The sequence below is a fragment of the Mesoplodon bidens genome, assembly GCF_964165515.1.
Source record: "Mesoplodon bidens genome assembly, chromosome: 6".
In the NCBI taxonomy this organism is placed as follows: Eukaryota; Metazoa; Chordata; class Mammalia; order Artiodactyla; family Ziphiidae; genus Mesoplodon; species Mesoplodon bidens.
In genome coordinates, this window is record NC_138162.1 from 21,376,344 (window position 1) to 21,401,672 (window position 25,329).

The 25,329-nt window shown below is 41.1% G+C and overlaps 1 protein-coding gene across 4 annotated transcripts in view; it reads left to right on the forward strand.

Annotated features, from left to right (window-relative positions):
* Positions 1–25,329, forward strand: part of UNC13B (unc-13 homolog B) — a 231,715-nt gene that overhangs the window by 136,102 nt on the left and 70,284 nt on the right. For all 4 annotated transcript variants that reach the window (XM_081237785.1, XM_081237787.1, XM_081237784.1 and 1 more), the window contains one exon: positions 1,364–1,454. In XM_081237785.1, coding sequence (XP_081093911.1) covers positions 1,364–1,454 — 91 coding nt within the window. The remainder of the gene's footprint in view (positions 1–1,363; positions 1,455–25,329) is intronic.

Sequence of the window (25,329 nt, forward strand, 5' to 3'; positions counted from 1 at the left end):
AGCTATTGTATGCATTGTAGGATTTTAGTAGCATCCTGAGCCTCTGCGCACTAGATGCCTGGAGCAACTCTCAGTGTGACAACCAAAAATGTCTCCAGATATTGCCAGATTTCTCCTGAGGGGCAAAACTGTCCCTAGTTGAAAACCACTGGGGTAGATTGATAAAGGCTAGGTGTGACTTAAATTCTCAAATTTCAAGGTCATGGGAAGATCAGAGCAGTGAATGCTGATGATGTGGTAAAAGTTAGAGAATGGTTGATGCCTCTACTCCACCACTTGAAGGTAGAAACGTATTTTCTGTTTGTTTTCCTGATTTTTAGTCATCTCTGGTGGCTCATCTAGTAGACAAGACATCAGGGAGACTGAGTTCTGGACCAGCTTTTTTACTGGATTGACGACCCACTGAAAGATAGCTCTTTGTCGACCTTGGACTTTAAAGATACTGTTGTCTGGGTAGAGTTTTTGGTCGAGCAGCAGAAGGTGCCTGGCCTTCTCTAATGGCTCTGTCCTCCCAGATCCTAGCTGTGCAAGTGACGTCCAGGCCAGTTTCAGAAGTGCCCACAAATGTTTTAAAACAGTTGAACCAGTTAGGTGGCATCAGAGCCTAGCATATATTTTATGTGTCTAGATGGTGGGTCCTTTTTTACTGCCTTGTCAGTAGACCCCAGTGAGAGAGAGGAGAAGCATCATCACCAAGAATTAACCACTATTCCACAGTTAAGATGATGATGATTTGTTCTAATACAGGTTAGTGTTTCTGTCTCAAAGCTACTTTGTTATATTTATTGTTCCTTTCGCTGAGGGTGGTCCTGAGGCAGCTCAAGGAACAAGATCACAGCAGGACAAGGGCTCAGCCTTTTTTCTTAGCACTTTGATGTAGTCTAGGAACTGGAAAGCCTTCCAAAATGCTTAGTGGAGCAGGAACAGTTTGCAGGAACAAAATTCTGCCCTAAGGATGCTATGTAGAACCCTCAAGGGAGACTGGTGGTCTTGAGAGGTAGGGGGAGAGGGTTACTCCACACCTCTCTGCATGGTTTCTATGTTAGTCATTGACTTAGGGCCCTTGCCATCGCTTCTGGTATCCTGATCCCTGACTGTCCCAATGAGCTGCCTCATCAGGTGAGTGGAAAAGTGGGAAGAAAGAGAGGGAACAGATGAAAAGTTAAAAGGACTTGTCATTTTAGGAATTTTTTTCACATTGGATATTCAGGACTATGCTGTTTTAGTGGCTTGAATCACTAGATAAGTATAGGCATGAATACAACAAACCTTTTAATTTTAGGTATTTGGCAGTTTTGCCTTGAGCACTGTCATCTTGTGGCCTGGGCTGATTTTTAAGGAACATTCTTTTCTCTGTTACAAGTTTTCCCGAGGAGGGTGCATCTTCGCCATTTACCCAAGCCAGAGCGCACTGGATCCGAGCAGTTACCAAGGTTCGACTCCAGCTGCAGGAGGTAGGAAATCTGTTGTTCTGGTTCTAGTTGGGACAGTTTTTCCTTTGAAATTGGGAGACATATGGTGCTGAAGAAGCAGTCAGTGCTTAGTCATCTTACAGTGTGCTTCTGGGAATGCATGACAAGTAAGCTAGAGCCTTAAGAGATGGGCAGGTAGCCACTGGCTTCCCTCTATGCTGATTAATGGAAATCAAGTAGACCTAGTGGGTTAAGAGCCTGAAAGTAAAATTAAATGCTATTTTCAGTACCATTATCACCTGTGAGGCCATTTTATTTTGAGTTTAGGATAGAAGACTATTTCAAGGCCTCTTAGGATTAGTTGTTGTTTCCCTTGGCCAGCCAGTTCAAGTACCACTGGCTGACCTTTACAGGGCCAGAAATTTTACTCAGAAATTTAGTGTTCAGAAGTTTCTACGGGCTCCCCTAATTTAAGGCCCCAAACACCAACACATTAATATCTAAAACAGTGTAAAAAAGTAAAAATAGAAATATTTTTCATTTGCAGCATTGCAAGTTTGAAGTGTCCTTATCTGTGTGTCAGTAGTCACTTTTCAGGCAGAAAGGAGGTTTTTATTTTATTTATTTATTTGTTTATTTATTTATTTATTTTAACATCTTTATTGGAGTATAGTTGCTTTACAATGTTGTGTTAGTGAAAGGAGATTTTTAAATGATGACAGGTGGCTGTCGGTAGTATAATACCTGGCACATACTAAAAATGCAAGCATGCTCACATGTGTAAACACACTTAAAAAGTAATTTATTTTGAAATAATTTCAAACTTAGAAAAAAGTTGCCAAAATAGTAAAGAACTCCCATATCCTCCTCACCAAGATGCCTCCGTTGTTGACATTTTACAACATTTTTGCTTCATCGCCCTCCATCCGTTATGATTAATCTTTTTTCTGAACCATTTGAGAGAAGGTTGGAGGCATGATGTTCTCCTGTTTGTATTTTCCAAAAACAAGGCTACTCTCCAGTGTAACCACAATATAACTATCCAAATCAAGAAATCAACAATGACAATACTGTCATCAAGTTCCCATGCAAATTTTGCCAACTGTCTCAACAATGTCTCTTTTCTGGTCCAGGATACAATCCGGGCTGACATGTTGCATTTAGCAGTCACGTCTCTTAATCTCCCTTAATCTGGAACAGTTCCTCAGTCTTTCGCATCTTCAGCAGATAACACAGGCCTTTCATTCGGTAACATATTCTTCATTTTGGGTCCATCCAGTGTTTCCTCATGTCCAGACTCAGGCCATACTTTCTTGGCAGGGATTACACAAAAATGATGGTGGACTCATTTTAGTGAACTGCATCAGAAAGTACATGTTGTCAACCTGTCCTACCCCCTGTAATGTTAACTTTAATCATCTAGTTAAGGGACTTCCCTGGCAGTCCAGTGGTTAAGACTGCGTGCTCCCAATGCAGGGGGCACTGATTTGATCCCTGGTCGGGGAACTAAGATCCCGCATGCCACACGGCATAGCCAAAAACAAAATCACCCAGTTATGTTTCTACCAGCCAGGTTTCTCTACTGTTCTGACACCATTTTTCCTTTTGTCATTGGTAAGTGTTTTGTGGTACAATACTCTGAGACCGTGCCAGTATCTTGCTCCTCATCAAATCTCCATGTACAGGCTAAGTATCCATGTATGACTCCTGTCTGAATCTACCACCACTAATGGTGGTTGCCAAATGGTAACTTTCTATTTCCATTATCCTTTCTACATTCATTAGTTGGCATACTACTATCAGGAAGAGATTTCCTATCAATTTTTTATTTCTAATTTTTCAGAGTAAGGGTCTTATAATTCTTATAATAAAGGAAAGTACAATAACTTCCACGTAGAAGAAAAGTTCTGAATGAGAAAAACAAGAATATATTGGAGCAGTTTGTTATGACTTTTCAAGAGGCAGTTCAGAGTCTCTCAAAAAGAATAGCTAAAAACAGTTGCCAAAGCTTGGAATCATTTAGAGAAAAGCAGGGTTTCTTTAAGAGTAACCAAAAACCATTGCAACTTAATTGAATACCAGAACAACAGTAAATATATTCTTAACACAGGTCATGTAACTGGAAGTTGATTTAGATGTGCCCAAGAGGAGGAAGATAAGCCAGAGTTTAAAGAAGAATCTGATAGCACTTTAAGATAGAGGCAGAAGCATATACCATTTATACTTAAGATGAGGTTTGCTGACAGACTGATTGAGGTTGCGAGACAGTAAGAAGTTAAGTATGGCACCAATAATTTTTTTTTTTCTGAGTAATTGGAAGTTCCGCCTATCTGCCCTAAGATAATTTTTGTTAGTTTCTTATTATTATAGAATTTCCTTATGCAGGTATAAGTAAATATGAATGTATTTTCTAATCCCCCCCCCTTTTTTTTTAGAAACAAAAGATGGTATACTATACACACTGGGAACATCTTGCTTTTTCACTTGGAGATTCTTCCATATTAGCTCTAAGATAATTTTTTTCTTTTTAAACAGGTGCATAATATGTCACTGTATGAATGTACTGCAAGTATTTAACTAGTCTTCTGTTGATGTTCATTTGGTTGTTGCTGGTCATTTGCTGTAATAAACCATGTTGCAAATGATTATCTTTTATGTATGTCATTTTGCTTGTGTGCAAGTATATCTGAGGGGATATGCATTTGTAATTTTAGTAAATACTGCTCGCCATTTATCAGTGGCTTAAAACAACAAAGGTTTATTTTGCTCGTGCTGCTTATCATCCTGTATGTTGAAGAGTTCTGCTTCAAGTTATCTTCTCTGCAACCCAGGCTAAGGGATCAGCCAGCTTCTAGAACATTGCCAATATTGGTGGTAGAGGGAAAGAAAAAATAACAAATGAAAGAGAACATAGGAGATTGCATTCTGGCTCTTAAAACTTCTGCCCCAAAGACACAGTATGTCACTTTTGCTCACATTTCCCTGGCTAAAGCAAATTATATAACCATTATATAACCATGTCTAACTTCAAGCAAATGGTACAGTATACCTTGAAATAGATAGGGAAGGATATTTGTGAAAAGCGTTAATGATTATCCTAAAGGGTATCTGCCTTCCACCAACATATACTATTTTTTTTAAACGTCTTTATTGGAGTATAATTGCTTTACAATGTTGTGTTAGTTTCTGCTGTATAACAAGGTGAATCAGTTAGCATTCAAAGTGAATATGTTAGCATTCGGTATTTGTTTTTCTCTTTCTGACTTACTTCACTCTGTTTGACAGACTCTAGGTCCATCCACCTCACTACAAATAACTCAATTTCATTTCTTTTTATGGCTGAGTAATATTCCATTATATATATGTGCCACATCTTATGTATCCATTCATCTGTTGATGGACACTTAGGTTGCTTCCATGTGCTGGCTATTGTAAATAGAGCTGCAGTGAACATTGGGGTGCATGACTCTTTTTGAATTATGGTTTTCTCAGGGTATATGCCCAGTAGTGGGATTGCTGGGTCGTATGGTAGTTCTATTTGTAGTTTTTTAAGGAACCTCCATACTGTTCTCCATAGTGGCTGTATCAATTTACATTTCCACCAACAGTGCAAGAGGGTTCCCTTTTCTCCATACCCTCTCCAGCATTTATTGTTTGTAGATTTTTTGATGATAGCCATTCTGACTGGTGTGAGGTGATACCTCATTGTAGTTTTAATTTGCATTTTTCTAATGATTAGTGATGTTGAGCATCCTTTCATGTGTTTGTTGGCAATCTGTATATCTTCTTTGGAGAAATGTCTATTTAGGTCTTCTGCCCTTTTTTGGATTGGGTTGTTTGTTTTTTTGATATTGAGCTGCATGAGCTGCTTGTGTATTTTGGAGATTAATCCTTTGTCAGTTGCTTCATTTGCAAATATTTTCTCCCATCCTGAGGGTTGTCTTTTTGTCTTGTTTATGGTTTCCTTTCCTGTGCAAAGCTTTTAAGTTTCATTAGGTCCCATTTGTTTATTTTTGTTTTTATTTCCATTTCTCTAGGAGGTGGGTCAAAAAGGATCTTGCTGTGATTTATGTCCTAGAGTGTTCTGCCTATGTTTTCCTCTAAGAGTTTGATAGTGTCTGGCCTTACAGTTAGGTCTTGAATCCATTTTGAGTTTATTTTTGTGTATGGTGTTAGGAAGTGTTCTAATTTCATTCTTTTACATGTAGCTGTCCAATTTTCTGAGCACCACTTATTGAAGAGGATGTCTTTTCTCCATTGTATACTCTTGCCTCCTTTATCAAAGATAAGGTGGCCATATGTGTGTGGGTTTATCTCTGGACTTTCTATCCTGTTCCATTGATCTATATTTCTGTTTTTGTGCCAGTACCATCACCAACGTATACTCTTACTAGTAACGTCATGAGGGTACTTTTTTCTTCCCGGACGCACCAATAGAGTGACTTGTTAAGGTTTTGGATTTTTGCTAGTCTTCTAGGCAATGGTGTCTCAGTAGAGTTTAAATTTGCATATCTTATTATTGGTAAAGTTAAGCATGTTTCATATAAGTAAAGGCTATTACTTTTCTGTGAACAGTCTATTTATATTCTTTGCCCATTTTTCTATTGAGCTTTTGATTCCTAGGAGCTTTTTACTGTTTTAGGGAAATTAATTCTTGCCTGTGGTGTGAGTTGCTAATATTTTTTTCTCAGTGTACCATTATAATAAAGTTTTTTGACCTTAACAAACCACATTTTCCTAATCCAGAAAATGGGGAGAAAATAGTACCTTTCTCTTAGGATTGTAAATTATCTAGTAGAACTATGATTTAAAAAGAGGAAAGTAGGGCTTCCCAGGTGGCGCAGTGGTTGAGAGTCTGCCTGCCGATGCAGGGGACACGGGTTCGTGCCCCGGTCCGGGAGGATCCCGCATGCCGTGGAATGGCTGGGCCCGTGGGCCATGGCCGCTGGGCCTGCGCGTCCGGAGCCTGTGCTCCGCAGCGGGAGAGGCCACAACAGTGAGAGGCCCGCGTACCGCAAAAAAAAAAAAAAGAGGAAAGTAAAAAATATATATATATATATATATACTTCAATTACTGCACAGTGTCTTCATGATATAATAAAACCTTTTGATCTAGCTCAGTGTGACTCACATTGTTGTCCATGGACAAGCCCAGTCCAGGAACTGTTTGGTTCTAGTCTTTGATAAAATAAGTGCTGAAGTTGAAAGGGAGCATTTAGTGGCAATTTGGATTGCCATGACATCAAGCACATGATCACTGGCCTTGTCTCATTGAATGGGTTATAGACCAAAAATATCAGTCCATGACATATTAGTAATAAAAAACCAGATCCTTCGGAAAAGGAATTTGAAAGGCACTGATACAAACCCTGTATGCCTTTCCAGTTTTACTTCTTTCTGCTACTCTGTTTAGTCAACACTTGCAACATGTAAAATTTTTTGTTCAAAGTACTCGCTGTTTCCATGCATGGAATAATATACTCTTTTTCCTTCTCCACATAGCTAACTTTTCATTCACATCTTTTAAATCCAGTCAGGTGTCAGTTTTTTGGGTAAAGCTTCCAGACTCTGTGCATATGGTAGTCCCTTGCTGTATCCATGGTTTCGCTTTGTGCAGTTTTGGTTACCTGTAGTCAACCCCAGTCCAAAAATATTAAATGGAAAGTTCCAGAAATAAACAATTCTTTTTTAAAAAAATATTTATTTATTTAGGCTGCACTGGGTCTTAGTTGCGGCACACGGGATCTTAGTTGCGGCATTCGGACTTCTTAGTTGCAGCATGCGGGATCCAGTTCCCTGATCAGGGATCGAACCTGGGTCCCCTGCATTGGGAGCATGGAGTCTTACCCCACTGGACCACCAGGGAAGTCCCCAGAAATAAACAGTTCTTAAGTTTTAAGTTGAATGCAGTTCTGAGTAGTGTGATACAATCTTGTGCTGTCCTACTCCATGTCACCCTGGATGTGAATCATCCCTCTGTCTAGCCAATTAAACACTTATTAGCCATCTCAGTTCTCAGATCGACTGTCACGAGATGGCAGTGCTTATGATCAAGTAACCCTTATTTTACTTAATAATGGCCCCAAAGTGCAGGAGTGATGATGCTGGTAATTCATTTTGGTTTTTTTACCTTTCCTCTTTTTTTTTAAATTAATTTTTTCACTGGAGGATAGTTGACTTACAATGTTGTGTTAGTTTCTGCTGTACAGCAAAGTGAATCAGCCATACGTACACATGTATGTATGGCTGATTCTGTATGGAGTCTCTTCTAGACTCCATTCCCGTATAGGTCATTACAGAGCACCGAATAGAGTTCCCTGTGCTATACACTAGGTTCTTACTAGTTATCTTTTATGTATAGTATTGTGTATATGTCTGGCAATTCATATATATGAAAGAGAAGCTGTAAAGTGCTTCCTTTAAGTGAAGTGGTGAAAGTTATTGATTTAATAAGGAAAGAAAAAAATCACATGCTGAAGTTGCTAAGATCTATAGTAAGGATGGATCTTCTATCCATGGAATTGCAAAAAAGGAAAAAGAAATTCATGCTAATTTTGCTGTCATACCTCAAACTGAAAGAGTTACGGCCACAGTGTGTGATAAGTGCTTAGTTAAAATGGAAAAAGCGTTAAGTTTTTACAATAAGGTATTTTGTGAGAGAGAGAGAGAGACCACATTTACATAACTTTTATTACGGTATACAATTGACCCTTGAACAAAACGGGTTTGAACTTCACGGGTCCACTTATATGTGGGTTTTTAAAAATAAACACTACAGTCCTATGCAATCTCTGGTTGGTTGAATCTGCAGATGCAGAACCTTGAATACTGAAGGCCAACTATGGGACCTGAGCATCCTTGGATTTTGGTATTCATGGTGGGTCCTAGATCCAATCCTCTGTGGATACTGAGGGACAACTCTAGTGTTTCAATTGTTCTATCTTATTAATTACTGTTGTTAATCTCTAACTCTGCATAATTTATAAGCTACGCTTTATCATATGTATATATATATACAGGCATCCACTGGGGGTCTTGGAACATAGTCCCAGGATAAGGGGAGACTAGTGTACTTTTGCTAAGTTGGCATTTAATGGAGTTACTCGTTTACTGTTACATCTTTCCTGTGTACTTGTAAGATCCTTGAATGCCAGGGCTATGGTTTTTATTGCTGGTGTTCTAGAGCCCAATATAGAACCTGGCAGAGTGTTTAGCCAATCTTTTATGGATGCTTAAGACGTCAGAAAAGCTCATTAGCATTTCCACAGAAATCTCCATGTACTTCTTTATCTTCTCTTAATTAATTCTTTAAAAAAAGTTTCCCAAGGCCTAGCACCTAAAGCCAATAACAACAAAATATTAACTATTAACATTAGCTATGTTGTATAATTTATATATACATTATATAAAGTTACTGAGTTTGGACAATACTGTGTGTGGACTTAGAATTTTTCTCACTTAGGCATTGTTTTGTGAGCTTTATTTTGCGTTATTAAATATTTTTTGAAAGCATGATTTAATGATTATTAATAGATTACAGTATTCCATCATGTATCGAGAGATGTTCCTTAACAATTCCTCTTATTTCTTTACTGTTATAAATAATATGATGAGTATCGTTATGCATAAGTTTCTTTTCATTTCTGATTATTTCTTTACCTTAGCTTTCTCAAAGTAGATTCAAATAAATTGCTGAGTTTAAAAGTATATACCTTGGGCTTCCCTGGTGGCGCAGTGGTTGGGAGTCCGCCTGCCGATGCAGGGGACACGGGTTCGTGCCCCAGTCTGGGAGGATCCCACATGCCGCGGAGCGGCTGGGCCCGTGAGCCATGGCCGCTGGGCCTGCGCGTCCGGAGCCTGTGCTCCGCAACGGGAGAGGCCACAACAGTGAGAGGCCCGTGTACCGCAAAAAAAAAAAAAAAAAAAAAAAAAAAGTATATACCTTTTATGGATGGACCTAGAGTCTGTCATACAGAGTGAAGTAAGTCAGAAAGAGAAAAACAAATACCGTATGCTAACACATATTATATGGAATCTTAAAAAAAAAAAAGAAGGTTGTGAAGAACCTAGGGGCAGGAATAAATGCACAGACGTAGAGAATGGACCTGAGGACACGGGGAGGGGGAAGGGTAAGCTGGGATGGAGTGAGAGAGTGGCATGGACATATATACACTACCAAATGTAAAATAGATAGTTAGTGGAAAGCAGCCACATAGCACAGGGAGATCAGCTCAGTGCTTTGTGTCCACCTAGAGGGGTGGGATAGGGAGGATGGGAGGGAGATGCAAGAGGGAGGTGATATGGGGATATATGTATACATATAGCTGATTCACTTTGTTGTAAAGCAGAAACTAACACACCATTGTAAAGCAATTATACTCCAATAAAGATGTTAAAAAAAAACGTATATCCCTTTTAAAGCCTTGTGATAAACTTCGACATGTGTCTTCAGAAAGGTTTTTCCAATTTATACTTTCAATATTTAGATGTCTTGCACCAACACTGAGTATTATCGTTTTAGAAATTTTTGCCAATTTGGCAGAAGGATGGTATCCCATTGTTTTAATTTGAATTTCTTTGATTATTTGTGATTTGAATATTTCCCATAAGTTTATAGGTCATTTATACTTCTTTAACTGATAGTGCATTCAATAGACTTTGAGTAAGTGCCGTATGAACCTAGCTACCCTTATGCCATTCCTGTAAGATTGTCAGCAACTTAAGGGAAGAGGTCATATAGGTCATCTCTGTATATGGACTGGCTGAGTACCTGGCCATATGTCCTTAATGAGTGTATGACATTGCTAATGCTGTTGAGGTAGTAATGTTGGTAGTGTGGGTGGAATGGATGTGATTCTGTACCTTATTTGGCTTAGCTGCAGAAAAATCTGGGGGAGGAGGTGAGACTTTTTAGCTCTAGAAACAGAGACTGCAGTGGCAGCAGGTGGGTGGGTGTTCCAGGTGGAAGGGACAGTGAAGGAGAAGGCATGGAGGTAGGCCATGAAGAAGCCTTGGCAGAAGCTCTTAGGTTGCTAAAGAAAGCTGACGGAGGAGAGTCAGTAAGAAGAGATGGAACTGAGCAAATAGATTAGAAGTACGTGTTTACTACCAAATGTAAAATAGATAGCTAGTGATGGCCGCTGAGCTTGCGCGTCTGGAGCCTGTGCTCCACAACGGGAGAGGCCACGACAGTGAGAGGCCCGCGTACCGCAAAAAAAAAAAAAAAAAAAAAAAAAAGATAGCTAGTGGGAAGCAGCTGCATAGCACAGGGAGATCAACTCAGTGCTTTGTGACCACCTAGAGGGGTGGGATAGGGCGGGTGGGAGGGAGATGCAAGAGGGAGTGGATATGGGGATGTATGTATATATATAGCTGATTCACTTTGTTATACAGCAGAAACTAACACACCATTGTAAAGCAATTATACTCCAATAAAGAATTAAAAAAAAAAAAAGTACGTGTTTAAATGGAGCCATCCCAGGAGAGCCAAGACTGAAGCCAGTTAGCTTGAGATGGATCAGCATTTTCTCAAGAAAGATCATTAAGATAGAACGAATCAGCTGTCTCGTGCAAGTTCTGTTCTTACTTGTGACTCTCTCCCAGGCAAAGAGTTGTCCATCTTGTGCTATTATTGAAGGCCTAAAAAATGGATCCCCCTTGGGAAAATAAGGGAGGGCCCTTGAGGACCCCATGTCTTAGGCTTAGTTTCACAAGGAAAGCACTGTTTTTATAATTTTTTTTTTTTTTGCGGTACGCGGGCCTATCACTGTTGTGGCCTCTCCCGTTGTGGAGCACAGGCTCCAGAAGCGCAGGCTCAGCGGCCATGGCTCACGGGCCCAGCCGCTCCGCGGCATGTGGGATCTCCCCGGACCGGGGCACGGACCCGCGTCCCCTGCATCGGCAGGCTGACTTTCAACCACTGCGCCACCAGGGAAGCCCTCTTTCTATAATTTTAAACTCCAGGATTTTGCTCTGATCATGGCTGCCTGTCTTAACTTCTACTACCTCAGCTCATTGCCCTTGTGGAGTCCACAGTTATCCCTCCTTTTTCTTACGGTCTCTCAGCCTTCTCCCTAACCATTGCTACTGTAACACTTAAAAAAAAAACACTAAAGAATGATTTGAATAAGTAAGAAATGTAAAAATATAAAATTATATAAAAAAGATATGTATAATGCAAAGTTTCCCTCCTACTTCAGACTCCAGGCCTCTAGTCCCCACCTCCCCCATCTCATTGTTACCTGTGTCTTATGAATCAGTCCAGAGGTAAACTGTGCATTTATAAGCATGTGTGTGTGCACATGCATGCGTGTGTATATTATACACATTGTCCTTCACCTTTTATTCATTTACTGCTACATCTTGTAGATTTTTCCTTATTACTAATAGAGCTACTGCGTGTTTTTTTTTTTTTTTTTTTTCTTTTTTCTTTTTGTGGTATACGGGCCTCTCACTGTTGTGGCCTCTCCCGTTGCGGAGCACAGGCTCCGGACGCGCAGGCCCAGCGGCCACGGCCCACGGGCCCAGCCGCTCCGCGGCATATGGGATCCTCCCAGACCGGGGCACGAACCCGTATCCCCTGCATCGGCACGCGGACTCTCAACCACTGCGCCACCAGGGAGGCCCTACTGCGTTTTTTTAATAGCTGCATAGTACTTCCTTCTGTAGATGTATTATAATTTTTACACTCTGTTCTCTATTGATGGATCTTTAAGTTGTTTCTAATATTTTGCTACTACCACAGTGTCACAGTACAAATCCTGTAGTAAGCCCCAATACTTTCAGACCTCTCTTAACCACAGTTTTTAACACCCCACTTCAAACCTTATGGTAAGCCCTACCTACGAAAAGGCACTACTACTGTTTCACAAACCAGACGGACCTCTCTTGGACAAGAGACCTCTGGGCCCCTTCTGTCCTTTGGCAAACCTTGGAGTCCTTACCTGATATCTGAGACCAGAACAGATACGTTTTCTACTGGCTGAAACATGGCAGTTTGCTAAAATCCTTTTGTATGAAGACTATGCCTTTTTTTAATGCCCCATGTATTTCTGGGTCAGGAGTGAGGCTTGGTTTTCTCTGGCTCTCTCTGCCACTTTGAGGCCATTACTAAATCCTTGCATAAGCTGTTCTCACACCCACCTTCCTTGTTGAAATGAGATCCCAACTTTTGCATAACTCCCTGTTCACTCATTGAAAACTTTAGTATGTACATCACAGTTTTCCTTCTAATCTCAATTACTTTCCATAGTCCTTGTGGTTATCATCATCATCATCACAGTAATCACATTATTTTTTAAATTATTATTTATTTATTTTATTTTTGGCTGCGTTGGGTCTTCATTGCTGCGTGGGGGCTTTCTCTAGTTGCGGCGAGCAGGGGCTACTCTTCCTTGTGGTGCGTGGGCTTCTCATTGCAGTGGCTTCTCCTGTTGCGGAGCACAGGCTCTAGGCATGCGGGCTCCAGTAGTTGTGGCATGGGGGCTCAGTAGTTGTGGCTCACGGGCTCTAGAGAGCAGGCTCAGTAGTTGTGGCACACGGGCTTAGTTGCTCTGCGGCATGTGAGATCTTCCCGGACAAGGGCTTGAACCAGTGTCCCCTGCATTGGCAGGCATATTCTTAACCACTGCGCCACTAGGGAAGCCCAGTAATCACATTATTGAATACTATTATTGTCAGTGCTTTACATGTATTACCCAACTGAATTCCTACAATAATTCTATGAATTAGGCTTATGTTATTAGGCCCATTTTATAGATTAAGAAACTGAGGTTTAGAAAGATAGAAACTTGTCCAGGGTCACCTAGCTGGCAAGAGTCAGAACCAGATTCAAATCTAGACCTATTTAACTGCAGAGCCTATGTTCTTAACACTACTATCTACCACCATAATCTTAGAACCCTGTTTTTCAAAGTGTGTTTCTCAGGACTCCAGTTTCTAGCAATGTTAATAGATTCTTTATCATGTGATAAAGAGTTTCATGGTGAAAGAAATTTGGAAAACATTGAGTTCCAGTAGAGTGCAACACCAACAGATTGCTTTATCAAAGGACTTCTCAGAAACTTAAAAATATTTAGGCTTCTTTTGTTTCTTCAAGAGGGAATAAAAAATGCACAGCATTAAACTTTTTTGACTATGAAACTCTGCTTTGGAAAAGCATCCTGTAGGAATCATTTTCCAAGGAATGCACTTTAGGAAAGTCTGTCTCAGATTATTTCATTGTCAATTCATTAAAACTATGTTTGTGAAGGTCAGTCAGTGAGCTCATCGCTACCTAATCCTGTGGTTGTTTTTAAGTCTTTATCGTATTGGACCTTGCTGCAATATTTGACACTCCTGCACACTCCTTGTTTTAACATCTAAGAAACCATCCCCAATGCTCATCTTCTCTGATGTCTATTTAATTTCCCTTTTCTAAATTCTCTCTTTGCTTGCTTCTTAAATGTCTGTGGGGAAATTGACAATATCACCTGAGCCTCTGAAGCAGAAAGAAGTTGTTTGTTTTTATAGGGTGTGGGAGAAGCTTGCCCAGTTGGTTAGTAATAAAAGCATGCTCTTGAGCTGCCAGTTCTTGCTATAGCCTGATAGTCTCAGCCCCTCCTTTTCTGTTCTTCTAATGTACAAATCTAGCTCAGTCTTTGGAACTTAACTGTTTTGGTAAAAACTAAAATCTTAGGCAGAAAGAAGTTCCAGAGATGAAGCTGAGTGGGCAGTAATGATATCCTTAAGAAATTAAGATTTAAGTATTCTTTTCCACATGAAGAAAAACCCTCTACCTTTCCTACCCCCATCGGCACTGAACAGAGCAGAAATACCCAGAAAGGATTCAAATGATCCTTCTGCTCATGAACTCCATTTCTGTTAGGCAACAGGCCAAAGCAGGGATGAAAGCTGAGATTGGCTTAGTTCTCTTTCTCTAAAGCCACCAGCTGGATGGAATGTTCCCTCTCCTCTATTCCAAAGGCTCTCTGCAAAGGAAAGGAAAACACCAGGGTGCCTGGCTTCTGGTTCTGAATTATCTCCTTTCTTCCCCTGCCTTTTAAATTCCCTATGCCACCAAAACCCTGATTTTACCTTTTTTACCTTTTATGGGCTGAGTTGTCCCCCGCTCCCTGCCTCCTATGTTAAAAGTCGTAACACCCAGTGTCTTAGAATGTGATTGTATTTAGAGATAGGGCCTTTAAAGAGGTAATTATGATACATTGAGGTAATTTGGATGAAAAATCCAAATTACATACTGAAATCTGACTGGTATCCTTGTAAGAAGAGATTAGGACATACACATACACAGAAGAAAGGTCACGTGAAGACACAGAGAGAAGATGGCCACCTATATAAGCCAAGGAGAGAGGCCTTAGAAGAAACCAACCTTGCTAACACCTTGGTCTTGAACTTCTAGCCAACAGAATTGTAAGAATAAATTTCTGTTCCTTAAACCACCAGTCTTTAGTATTATGTTATGACAGCCCTAGCAAATGAATACTTTACAAGGCAGAAGGGAGAAGAAGATGGCACAGAAGCTTCAGTGTTTCTCACGTGTGAGTCTTTATTTCCCGAGGTCTAGTTGGTGGGAAAAATGTGTTCTCTAGGCTGGTATATGCAGACCCATTCATGATGCCCAGTGTCTTTTGTATTCGTTTACTCTTATCCCTATTACTAATAAAACTTAGGGCTCAACTAGAAATAGAAAGAGCTGGGTTCTTGCAGTAGCTTAGTCTCAAAATCTGAGAGAACTTGAATAAAACACTTCCTATTTCTTAGTCTCCTTAGCTATAAAATTAGGGATAATGACTTCCCCTCTCACAGAGTTTTGGTGAGATCATAGAAAAATGCATTTTTGAGGGCAAAGCTCTATAAACAATTGCTTAAGTCACCAGTGGGCCTCTTATTACACAAGTGTTGGTTTTCAGGGCTTTCTCATGACCTTCTTAGCCTAGGCCTTAGCGACCTGCCAAAGGTGTTTCTGATCACAGCTGGAGCCTTTGCTGCTGAGTGGGAACCCAGTGAAACTGCTTCTGATGGTTAAAGTGGCAAGGAGCCAGTGCCATAGGATTTCAGGCTTTTACAGGGATCTAGACTACCAGATGGCATGGGGGTTCCTGGGAAAACTTGCCATGTGGATCACTCAGATGAGGCTATCTATGTACTGGTGCTTCTCTGGGACCTGCGAGGAAAATGTCAGTGGAGTGCCTTGCCTGAGGAGTCTAGGGGAGCAGGCCAAAGGCTACCCTGGGCACTGTAGGAACATTTTGCAAGAGCTGCTTTTGTGTACTTGTCAGGAGAAATGCTTAACATTTCTCAGGTTCCCCACCCCCTCTGAAATATTCTGAACACATTTATGGCCTGGATCTGGGTATTTATCAGTTATTGGTCTTCTATAAACCTTAGATCTCGTTCTAGGCTGTGACTGAACTTTGTGAATTATAAGACATCACATCTGGGACTGGAATTTGGGGCAGCTTGTTTGAAGGGGTGGAGTTTGGCTCCGGTTTCTGAGGAGCAGATCAGCACATTTCTGAGAAATGCCGTGATATCATTAACCTACCTAGAGTCCGAGGAGGGTGTCAGATACCAGCAGCAGGCCTCAGCTCCAGCTGGCGGTATTTTCTGGACATAGTGTCAATAAAGGGAGGTACTTTGTAAACTCTTATGGAATAAGTCTGATTGATACCGCTGTACAAAATTACTTGCTTCCAAATAACAAGTAAAGCAGCCCTTCTTGATTTCTCCTACTTTCTCTGACTCTGCTGCTTATGTGACCACACAGTCATTGGGAACATTTGATCCTGGCTGTGAAGGAATTCTTGCTCTGTAAGAGAAAACTCTTTTGCCAAAGTTATCCAAAAGGAAGCAGCTAATATAATTATTCCATTTTAAATCAAGCCAGCTAATAAGTGGGTACCACGGGGTGCTGTTGGGCCATTTGCAAGACATTTTCTTATCATTTGTGAGCTTGTAGGCCAGAGAGTAGATAGAAGTAATTACCAGTTAAATATTTAAACACTTTTTTTCATCAGATACTTTTCTTCAATCTTTATGCTCATTTTTCTCTGCAGCATTCCACAATGTTTTTGAAACTCCCTACTTGTAGCTTCCTATTTTCTTGGGTTCTTCCAGTTCTTCCTTCCTCTCTTACTTTGCCTGTCTCCTTTCCTGTCTGTCTCTGTCTCTTCTTTCTACAGAAGGCATCTCTTTGAATCTCAAATCTGCATTTCCTCAGCCTCTAATCCAGAGTCATTAATTGACGTACATTAATTGAACTACCGTATGGCCGTTACTGTGCCTGATCCTGGCCTCTGTGCTAGGCAGCCAGTAGACTTCCAACTAGCCTTTCTAAGTAGATGATTCCCAAATATATACTTCTGACCCTCCCTTTTTTCCTTAGGTTCTACCCTTCATATCTAGTTATCTACTAGTTATTGTCACCATAATTTCCCAATGTTTGAAACTTCCTTCCTGGGCCTATTCCTCTTCCTTTGTTCTCTGTTTGTATGAAAGTCACCATCATTCTGCCAGTCACCCACTCAAAATGATGGTGTCATTCTTCCTTCTCTCTTGCCTCCCACATTAGATCGTTTGCCAGATCTTGCTCTTTTTCTCTCTGTGATTTCTTTTATCAGTCTCCTCTTTGTTCCTCTCTGCATTCAGGTCCTCTTTACTGCTTAGACTATAGCGTATTAGTCTTCCAATGGTTTCCTTGCGTTTATTTATTTTTCTTGGAATCCATTGTGTATACCACCATCAGATTTACCTTCCTGAAACAGAGTACTAGTCGTGGCTACCACTTATGCTCAGGGTTCAACTTAGATGTCACATACTTGGAAGCCTTCCGGAAAGTCCCCAGGTAGAGTTAGATACTCATTTTTCTATCTTTCTATAGCATTTCATATACAGTCAATTTTAATGTTTATCACACTGTCCTGGAATTGTGTAAGCATTTGCCCTCAAGATTATGTATTTCTTAAAAGAGTATCTACTACATGATTCCTTTTATATTAAGTTCAGAAACAGGCAAAAGTAATCTGTGGTGTCACACTTCAGGATAGTGATTATTTTGGGGCGAGGGGGTTGGTAGTAACTAGATATAAGTGCAGTGGGGCTTCTGGAATTCTGATGATGTTCTGTCCTTGATCTGAATTCTGTTTACGTTAATGTACTTTTTTTTTTTTTTAAGAAGGATATTAATTTATTTATTTTTGCTGTCTTGGGTCTTCGTTTCTGTGCGAGGGCTTTCTCTAGTTGTGGCAAGCGGGGGCCACTCTTCATCGCGGTGCGCGGGCGTCTCACTATCGCAGCCTCTCTTGTTGCGGAGCACAGGCTCAAGACACACAGGCTCAGTAGTTGTGGCTCATGGGCCTAGTTGCTCCGCAGCATGTGGAATCCTCCCAGACCAGGGCTCAAACCCGTGTCCCCTGCATTAGCAGGCAGATTCTCAACCACTGCACCACCAGGGAAGCCCACGTTAATGTACTTTTGATTTGTGTACTTTTCTGTATGTATGTTATAATTCAATAAATAACTTAAATAAAAGCTAGATGAAAAGAGCATGGAAATACAGAATAGGGACTGTGCCTACTTAACTTTATATCCCTGATGCCTGGCATCCAGCAAGTCTTAACAGATATGTGAGTGAGTGAATAAGTGAATGAATGAATGAATGACAGGTTTTCCCCCCTCAAAAAACATTAATTTTTCTTTACACTGGTAGTTAAATTATAGTTTCAACTTTTTAGCTTGGCATTCATGACCAACCATGATTTTCTAACCTACTTTTCTAACCTTTGTTAACCCAGAGGCCACATTATACAGTTGAAAGAAGTTGAGCCTTGGAATCAGAAAGAGCCTGAATTTGAAATATGGCTCCACCACTTACTAGCTGTGTAACCTTAGGTTTAGGCAGGTTACTGAGTATCTTAGAAACTTAGTTTTCTCATCTCTGAGTTGGATATTATTTGCCTCAGTGGATAGATACGGATTAAATAAGATAACATATAGAGCAAGACCTGGCATGTTGTTAACATTCAGTATATGTTAGTTTCCGTTCCTTTCCAGCATCACACCTTCCTTTTTGTCCTTTTCATATCTCTGCTCATCCTATATCGTCTGCCTTTTCTTCTCTTCCGTTTCCACATATCCAAATATTATTCATCCTTCAGGATCAAGCTCAGCTATCACCTTTTTCACAGAGCGTTCCCTGATTCTCTTCCAAACCAACACCTTGAACGATGCAAATATTTTCTCTTACAAATTCTCATACATTTCACCTGGGTCTCTTATGACACATATTAGTCACTCATGCTAACCTTTAGGAATTGCAAAGGCTGCCCTCTCACTCCAGGCCCAAAGAATAGGCACTCCAATTGTAATGCTGGAGGAATAAACTGGCAGTTGGAATAAACTGGGGCATGAAAAAGCAGGTTGAGAAAACTGATTTGGGCCTTTGATATTCTTTTTAGTACCTCCTCCTGCACAGGGAGAAATTCAGATGTCTAGTCAAGGATGTGGACCCAGGAGCAAAGGGTCAAGTTGCAAACTGCTTGACTTGTCTTTTGAATTGTTCTTCTGTTCAAGATGTCTTTATGGCCCAGCCTGATTTATCAAGGTAGGAGGCCTTGCAGGAGTTTGAGGCTGAACCCTTAAGAATTAAGAATGAATATTCACCTGGAGTATCTTCTCTGTTTAATATGCCTTGAGGGCCTAGTACATTTACGTAAAAAAAGAGTTCAGGGATTCAGAGATCCTATTCCTGGCCACTTATTTTCTTGTTACTTCTGCTTTCTACTTGCATTTTCCTTGCATATATGTAGGCTTTAACTCCTTTCCTAGATTGCACTTGAGGTCAGGAACTAAGTACAATCCCTAGCATAGCTTCTGATACTTAGTCAAGCAAAGTTTTGTGGGGAGATTGCTTAAAAGTATGAAGTGATATTACAAGCCCGTAGTAATTGGTTGCAAAGGGAATGATTAATGCTTATAACAAAATAGTTGTCATAAGACTTTAAAGTAAGGAGCAAGCCCTTTGAGTTAAGGCAGTCAGAGAAGTCTTGTCAGAGGAATTCCCAGAGGGTGCTAAGTCAACAATTGTTATTAAATATCAGGAAGTGTTCAAGAAATAAAGTAATAGCTTAGAAAGATGGAAATCAAGGGGTAACTTGCTTCCTGTGTTTACAAACATATGTCATTAAGGAGATCCATGACTCCTTGTAAGTGGCAAGTTGTGTTCTTTCCATAAGCAATGCAGCGGAGATTTACCACCATTCCAAAACAGGCACGTCCTGAAGTACAGTCACAGTGTATAAAATAAGACATCTTGAAGCCAGAAGGAAGAGGTAAGTTGTAACAAATAATCTTCCCCATTTCTGTAGGCTTCTATTTCCGTTTGCTGGTTGTCATCTTCAAGCATGCTAGGGAAATGTGTTTATTTGGTCCACACCTGAGGACATTCAGACATAAATAGCCAAAGATGGTAAGTTAGGAAGGGCATTCTGGATGAAAACCAACATCCTGGAGCATTTCTTATGACAAGTGAGATAAAAGCTGTTGACTGGTTTCTACCCAAAATACTCTTCCTTTTTGGCTTTTGCAATATCTCTCCCTCCAAGTCCTTTTCTTATTTCTGACAGCTCCATCTTTGTTTCCCTTACAGCATTTCTTTTCCTCTGCTTGCCCCTTAAAACTTGGTGATTCCCAGGGTTCTGTTTTCAACCTCATTCTCTTCTCTAGATAATCTCACCCATATTTTTATCCATACACTGTTGAGTCCCAAATTTCTTTCTCTACCTCAGTCCTCTTTCCTGAGCTCCAGACTTATGACAAGGTGCCCATGGATATTGTCACCAGAATTTTCACAGGCACGTGATGCAGTATGTTCAAACTGTGCTCATTGTTTTTTCTTTCTCCTCCATCTCCTTTCATGTATGTTCTTTATCAGTAAATGGTACTATCAGTCACCCAAGCACAAGCTCTAACACTCCTCATAATATGGGTATAACAGCGCTTCATATCATAACATTTCCTCCATTAGGTTATGAACTTCCTAACGGCAAGGATTATATCTTTTCATCATGCCTGGTATTATGCTTAGGTACTTAATAAGTATTAATTCTATTATTTATTTTTTTAAATTTTTGGTAGAATTGTATCAGTAATGTTCAAAGATACTGTATTAATTTGCTAGGACTGCCATAACAACGTACCACAAACTAGATGGCTTACACAACAGAAATTTATTGTCTCACAGTTCTGGAAGCTAGAAGTCCTAAAATCAAGGTATTAGCAAGCAGGGTTAGTTTCTTCTGAGGACCGTGAGGGAAGAATCTACTCCAGTTCTGTCTCCTTGGTTTGTAAATGGTCTTCTTCTTCCTGTGTCTCTTCATACTGTTTTTCCTCTATGCCTATCTTTAGGCATAGAGGAAAAACAGTATGAGGAAAAACAGGCATAGAGGAAAAACATAGAGGAAAAATATCCAAATTTCCTTTTTTATAAGGATACCAGTCATGTTGGATAGGGCCCACCTTAATGACCTCACTTTAACTTGATTACATCTGTAAAGACCCTGCCTCCAAACAAGGTCACATTCTGAGGTATTGAGGATTAGGACTTCAACACATGGATATTGGAAAACATAGTTCAACCCATAGCAGACACCAAAGTAGCTTTTACTGTTTTGGTTCCAAGTCTTGCTTTCTGACAAGCACTTGATGAGGTTTTTAGCATCCTCACCATACTGGTTTTTACTCTCTGATAGCACTCTAAACAGGGTCATATGGAAAGAAAGAGAACGGGATGGCACATTCAGTGAGTGTAAGGAATTTTGTTTGACCAAACTTAGGGAATCGGGGTGCTTTGGATCCCTCTAGACATGGACAGGTCAAGAAAGAACTTTGATAATATGCCAAGGAGTGAGCATGGGCTTTTTCCCTGAGAGCAGTCACGGAAGGATTTTAAGAAAATGAATGACAAAAATCTATCTACATTTTAGAGATATCCCTCGAACAAATTGTCAGGAATGGATTGGGAATAGGGAGGGGTGAGAGGGAGGTGGTTCTGGAGGAATAGAGATGAGGATGAATATTTTACAGCCACTTGGGTGAGAAATAATGAAGCATAGCCTAAGGGTTGTAGAGAAAGGGACAGATTTTATAGGTAGGAAGGTAAAATAGATTAGTCTTGGTGACATGAGGTAGGGGGACAAAGGGTTTTGCAGGGGATTCTGTCATTGGATGGAGAATTAGAATATAGGGGTTCCAAGGATCCTGTGTCTGAGCAGAGAGGTCATCTCTGTTTGTGATTGGCGCGGGTGAGCTGGCGGCCTAGGACTCCAATGCCAACCCCAGCAACAGGCTTTCCCTTGGCATTCCTTGCTTGCAGGCTGAATCTAGCTCTTTCTCTCTCCTGACTCACCCAGTTGAGTACTTCTCTTTCTCCCCTATGCTTCCCTGTTAATCTGTCAGAGATCCCCAACTAAGATTAGGTCTCCCTTAAGTTTTCTCTTCCCCCTTTGCACATTAACTAGTTTCCTATAACTCAGTGCCTTGTACCAGATATTTCTGAATATATGGAGAATACTACAGGGAAAACCCCTCCTCTTTGGGGTCCCTTCATTGAGTCCCAAGACACTTGAGATTTGTATGTTGGCTAGGGACATTTTTTTTTTTAAGATTTATTTATTTAATTTATTTTTGGCTGCGTCGGGTCTTTCATTGCATGTCCTGCGGCATGCAGGATCTTTCATTGCGGCGCATGTGCTCTTCGTTGTGGTGCGCAGGCTACAGGACGTGTGGGCTCTGTAGTTTGTGGCATGTGGGCTATAGTTGAGGCGTGCGAGCTCAGTAGTTGTGGCACGTGGGCTTAGTTGCCCCACAGCATGTGGGATCTTAGTTCCCTGACCAGGGATCGAGCCCACGTCCCCTGCATTGTAAGGCGGATTCTGTATCACTGGACTACCAAGGAAGTGACTAGGGACATATTTTGAAAAGCTTATAGAAATAGGGGCCTACAGCAAGAGAATTTTCCAGAATTGGGTTCACTCTAAGGTATATCTCAGAACAAGCCACAAAGAACCAAAGGGGATATTTGATCAATATTAAGCCAGTTAGAACATAGTCTCTTTTTAGTACAAGAGGTTCATTTCCCCATGAAAAGTCAAATTTTGGGTTCCCGTTAGAGAATCCTCAGCCTATGGTCCCTTGGCTTCCTTGTGGTATAGAGATCGAGGCAGGCTCAGTGCACTTTGTGGATTGCGCTGGGACATACAGAAGCAGATACTAGTTCAGCACCAGTCTTAGTCCTAAATCTGGGAGCTATGACTTTGACTAGGTTTATGTAAGAGGGCAGTGGACATGTAAACTGCTTGGCTTATATGAGTATTTGATCATTTGCTCCTCGAATGGAAATGGGACCACAAGCTTTGGAGGTATAGGCTGGAAACCTAACTGTATAGCTGGGCAGTCCTGAAGAGTTTATCAGCTCTTTAGGTTCAGGATTTTGCTATCAGAGATGGTGCTTGACCTGATTATAGAACTGAAGTTTGTCAGCAGTTTGTGACTCCTTAGGCCTGCCTTGCAGCTTGTCAAGTCTGATTTAGGCTGTGTAGCAGCTATGTCTTAGCACATCAGTAAAGTGAACCCATCTCTGCCAGGTTCCTCACTCCCCTGGTGGGGGGGCATGTTCCTGAAGGAAGAAGGAAAACCACCTCCCGTTGCCCATCATTCTCTGCTGCATGTAATTTCTGAGTAGTTTATAGAGGACATAATTCCACAGGGGAAAAAAAGACTTTTCTCTGCCACCAGAACAAACCGTTTTCCTCATGAAACAGATCCCAGCTGTGTGACCATATACTGGCCTGTTCGTGTGCTTCTGGCTTTACTTAGTGGTAGAGAAGGAAGCATCACAAGCTTACTCCTGCATAAGTCAGACTTGGGTTCCACCTATCCTTTGCACCCTGCATAAGTGATTGTTAAAACTGGGAGAAAAGGTAGCACCTGCTGGTTCTGACTCAGCCACTCTCTGGCAGTGACACCTGAAAGGCAGGCCAGGTTTGGAGCAGGCACATTCTTTGCTTCAGAACCAGTTGTATCTGGCCCCAACAAGACCTAGATTGGTTTGTATGAGAGGATAGAATTGTGATTGGTGAGCCCCTCCTCCAGTTTCCTTGTGACACCACTCAGATGCTTTAGCTGAAGATGAATTTTGTGCACCAGGTGGTCTTCTGACTAACCCACCCATTTGGTTCCCCTTTAGAGCTCCTGCAGCTCTGAACCTTCCCACAACTCTGCGTGAGTGTCAGTGTCTCATGGTTGAATTTTCATCTTGACTCATCTGTCTCTAGGCGAAGATCCCTGCAAAGATTTAAATTGGGAACCAGACCTTGAGACTGTCTGTTCAGAGCATTTCACAGCTTCGGGATAAATGCCTTTTCCTTCTTAACCCAATCTGTTTTTCTAATTCTGCCCAGCCAGCTCTTGAACAGCTCTGCTTTGAGGAAGCTTCCCAGCTAAGGTGGGTGCTTGTGCTAATTCTTACCTCGATAATGCACCCACATCCTTTTGGCCTGCCCAGGATTCCCAAGAGACAGATCCACTGTGACAAGGGAGCTGCAGTTTGCTCACATGGCTCAGGAAACAGAAATTGGTCTATCCCAAAAGACTAGTCCCCTAAGGAGGTCTGATTGTCCTTTGGTCATATGATGTCTGGCACTCTCTGGGCTTGGTTGAACAGTGACAGAAGGAGCCCTGCTTTTTTACTGAGTTTACAGTGACTGCTATTTACCACTTTCCCACTTATGCCCCTTCTTTCTTTCACTGAAACATGGGAAGGTGGAAAGATACAAAGGTAATTTATGGTCAGAGCCATATGAGGGCTCTTGTGAAGTTTGAAGACTGGAACTAGAGATAGCTGATATGTTGTGCCTCGTGTCCTAAACACGTTTTCTCTGTCTGAGCCTTTGTTTTTCTGGAAAACCCAAACTGCTCAGAAGATGAACTGAATGTGTTTGAGTAAGCAGATGGACAAGACTGTCACATTAGCCTCAATTATAGCCTCTGGAGGTCCTAGCCAGGTCCTGGAGCCACTGGTGGATGAAGCAGGAAGAAGTAGGTTCTTTGGGCAATGTCCTACCTCTGAGGATCTTTCCCAGTCTTGAGAATTTGATCTTCTCTTGAGTCTAGGAAGCTCAGACCCAAACCTGGTCATGACAGCCACTGCTCCGAGCTCTTTATGAGTGGCTGCAGAGTTGGGGGAGGGAATTCTGATTTAATCAGTCTTCCCTATATTTCTTATTTTAAACCCTTTACCTCTTTCTCCTGGCTGAAATATATGAGGAGTTTCACAGTAAATTTGCAGTGACTTCCACTGAAATTTGACAGTTTTCAGGGTTTTTTTTTTTTTCTTTCTGTGTTTAGATGTGGTTATGGTTGCACTGTCAGCCCTTATCTCTTCTGTCATCCAGCCAGCTCTCGACTGGGTTAGGAGGTATTTGCTTTGCTGTCAGTGTTGGCTGAATAATGAGGTGGATGGTTAAGAAATGGGTTGTGTAGTGTCTCTTGGAATCTAAATTTTTTTCCTTGGTTGAGGGGGAAGCAATGTTATTGGAAGAAGGCAGTAGGGAGGCAAATGTTGGCTCTGGATTCAACGCTTTCTCCTCAGGATCTTGGATAAGCTAAGGAAATCATTCTTAATTTAAAAGCTTGTTTTATCTACCATATAGGACTGCCTTTTCTGTAATGACAGATTCCAGGGTGGCCCCCATAGACCGCTTGATTCCTGGCTAACAGGGCCTTGTTCTATTGTGCATTGTCATGAGGAATGTTGCAGGGCAGCAGAAGTAGCAAGGTTTGAGAGCCTGGTTTGGGCCTGATGGGTGAATCAAACTTGCCCACCTGATGTTAACCTGAGGAAGAGGAGCGGGGCTTATCT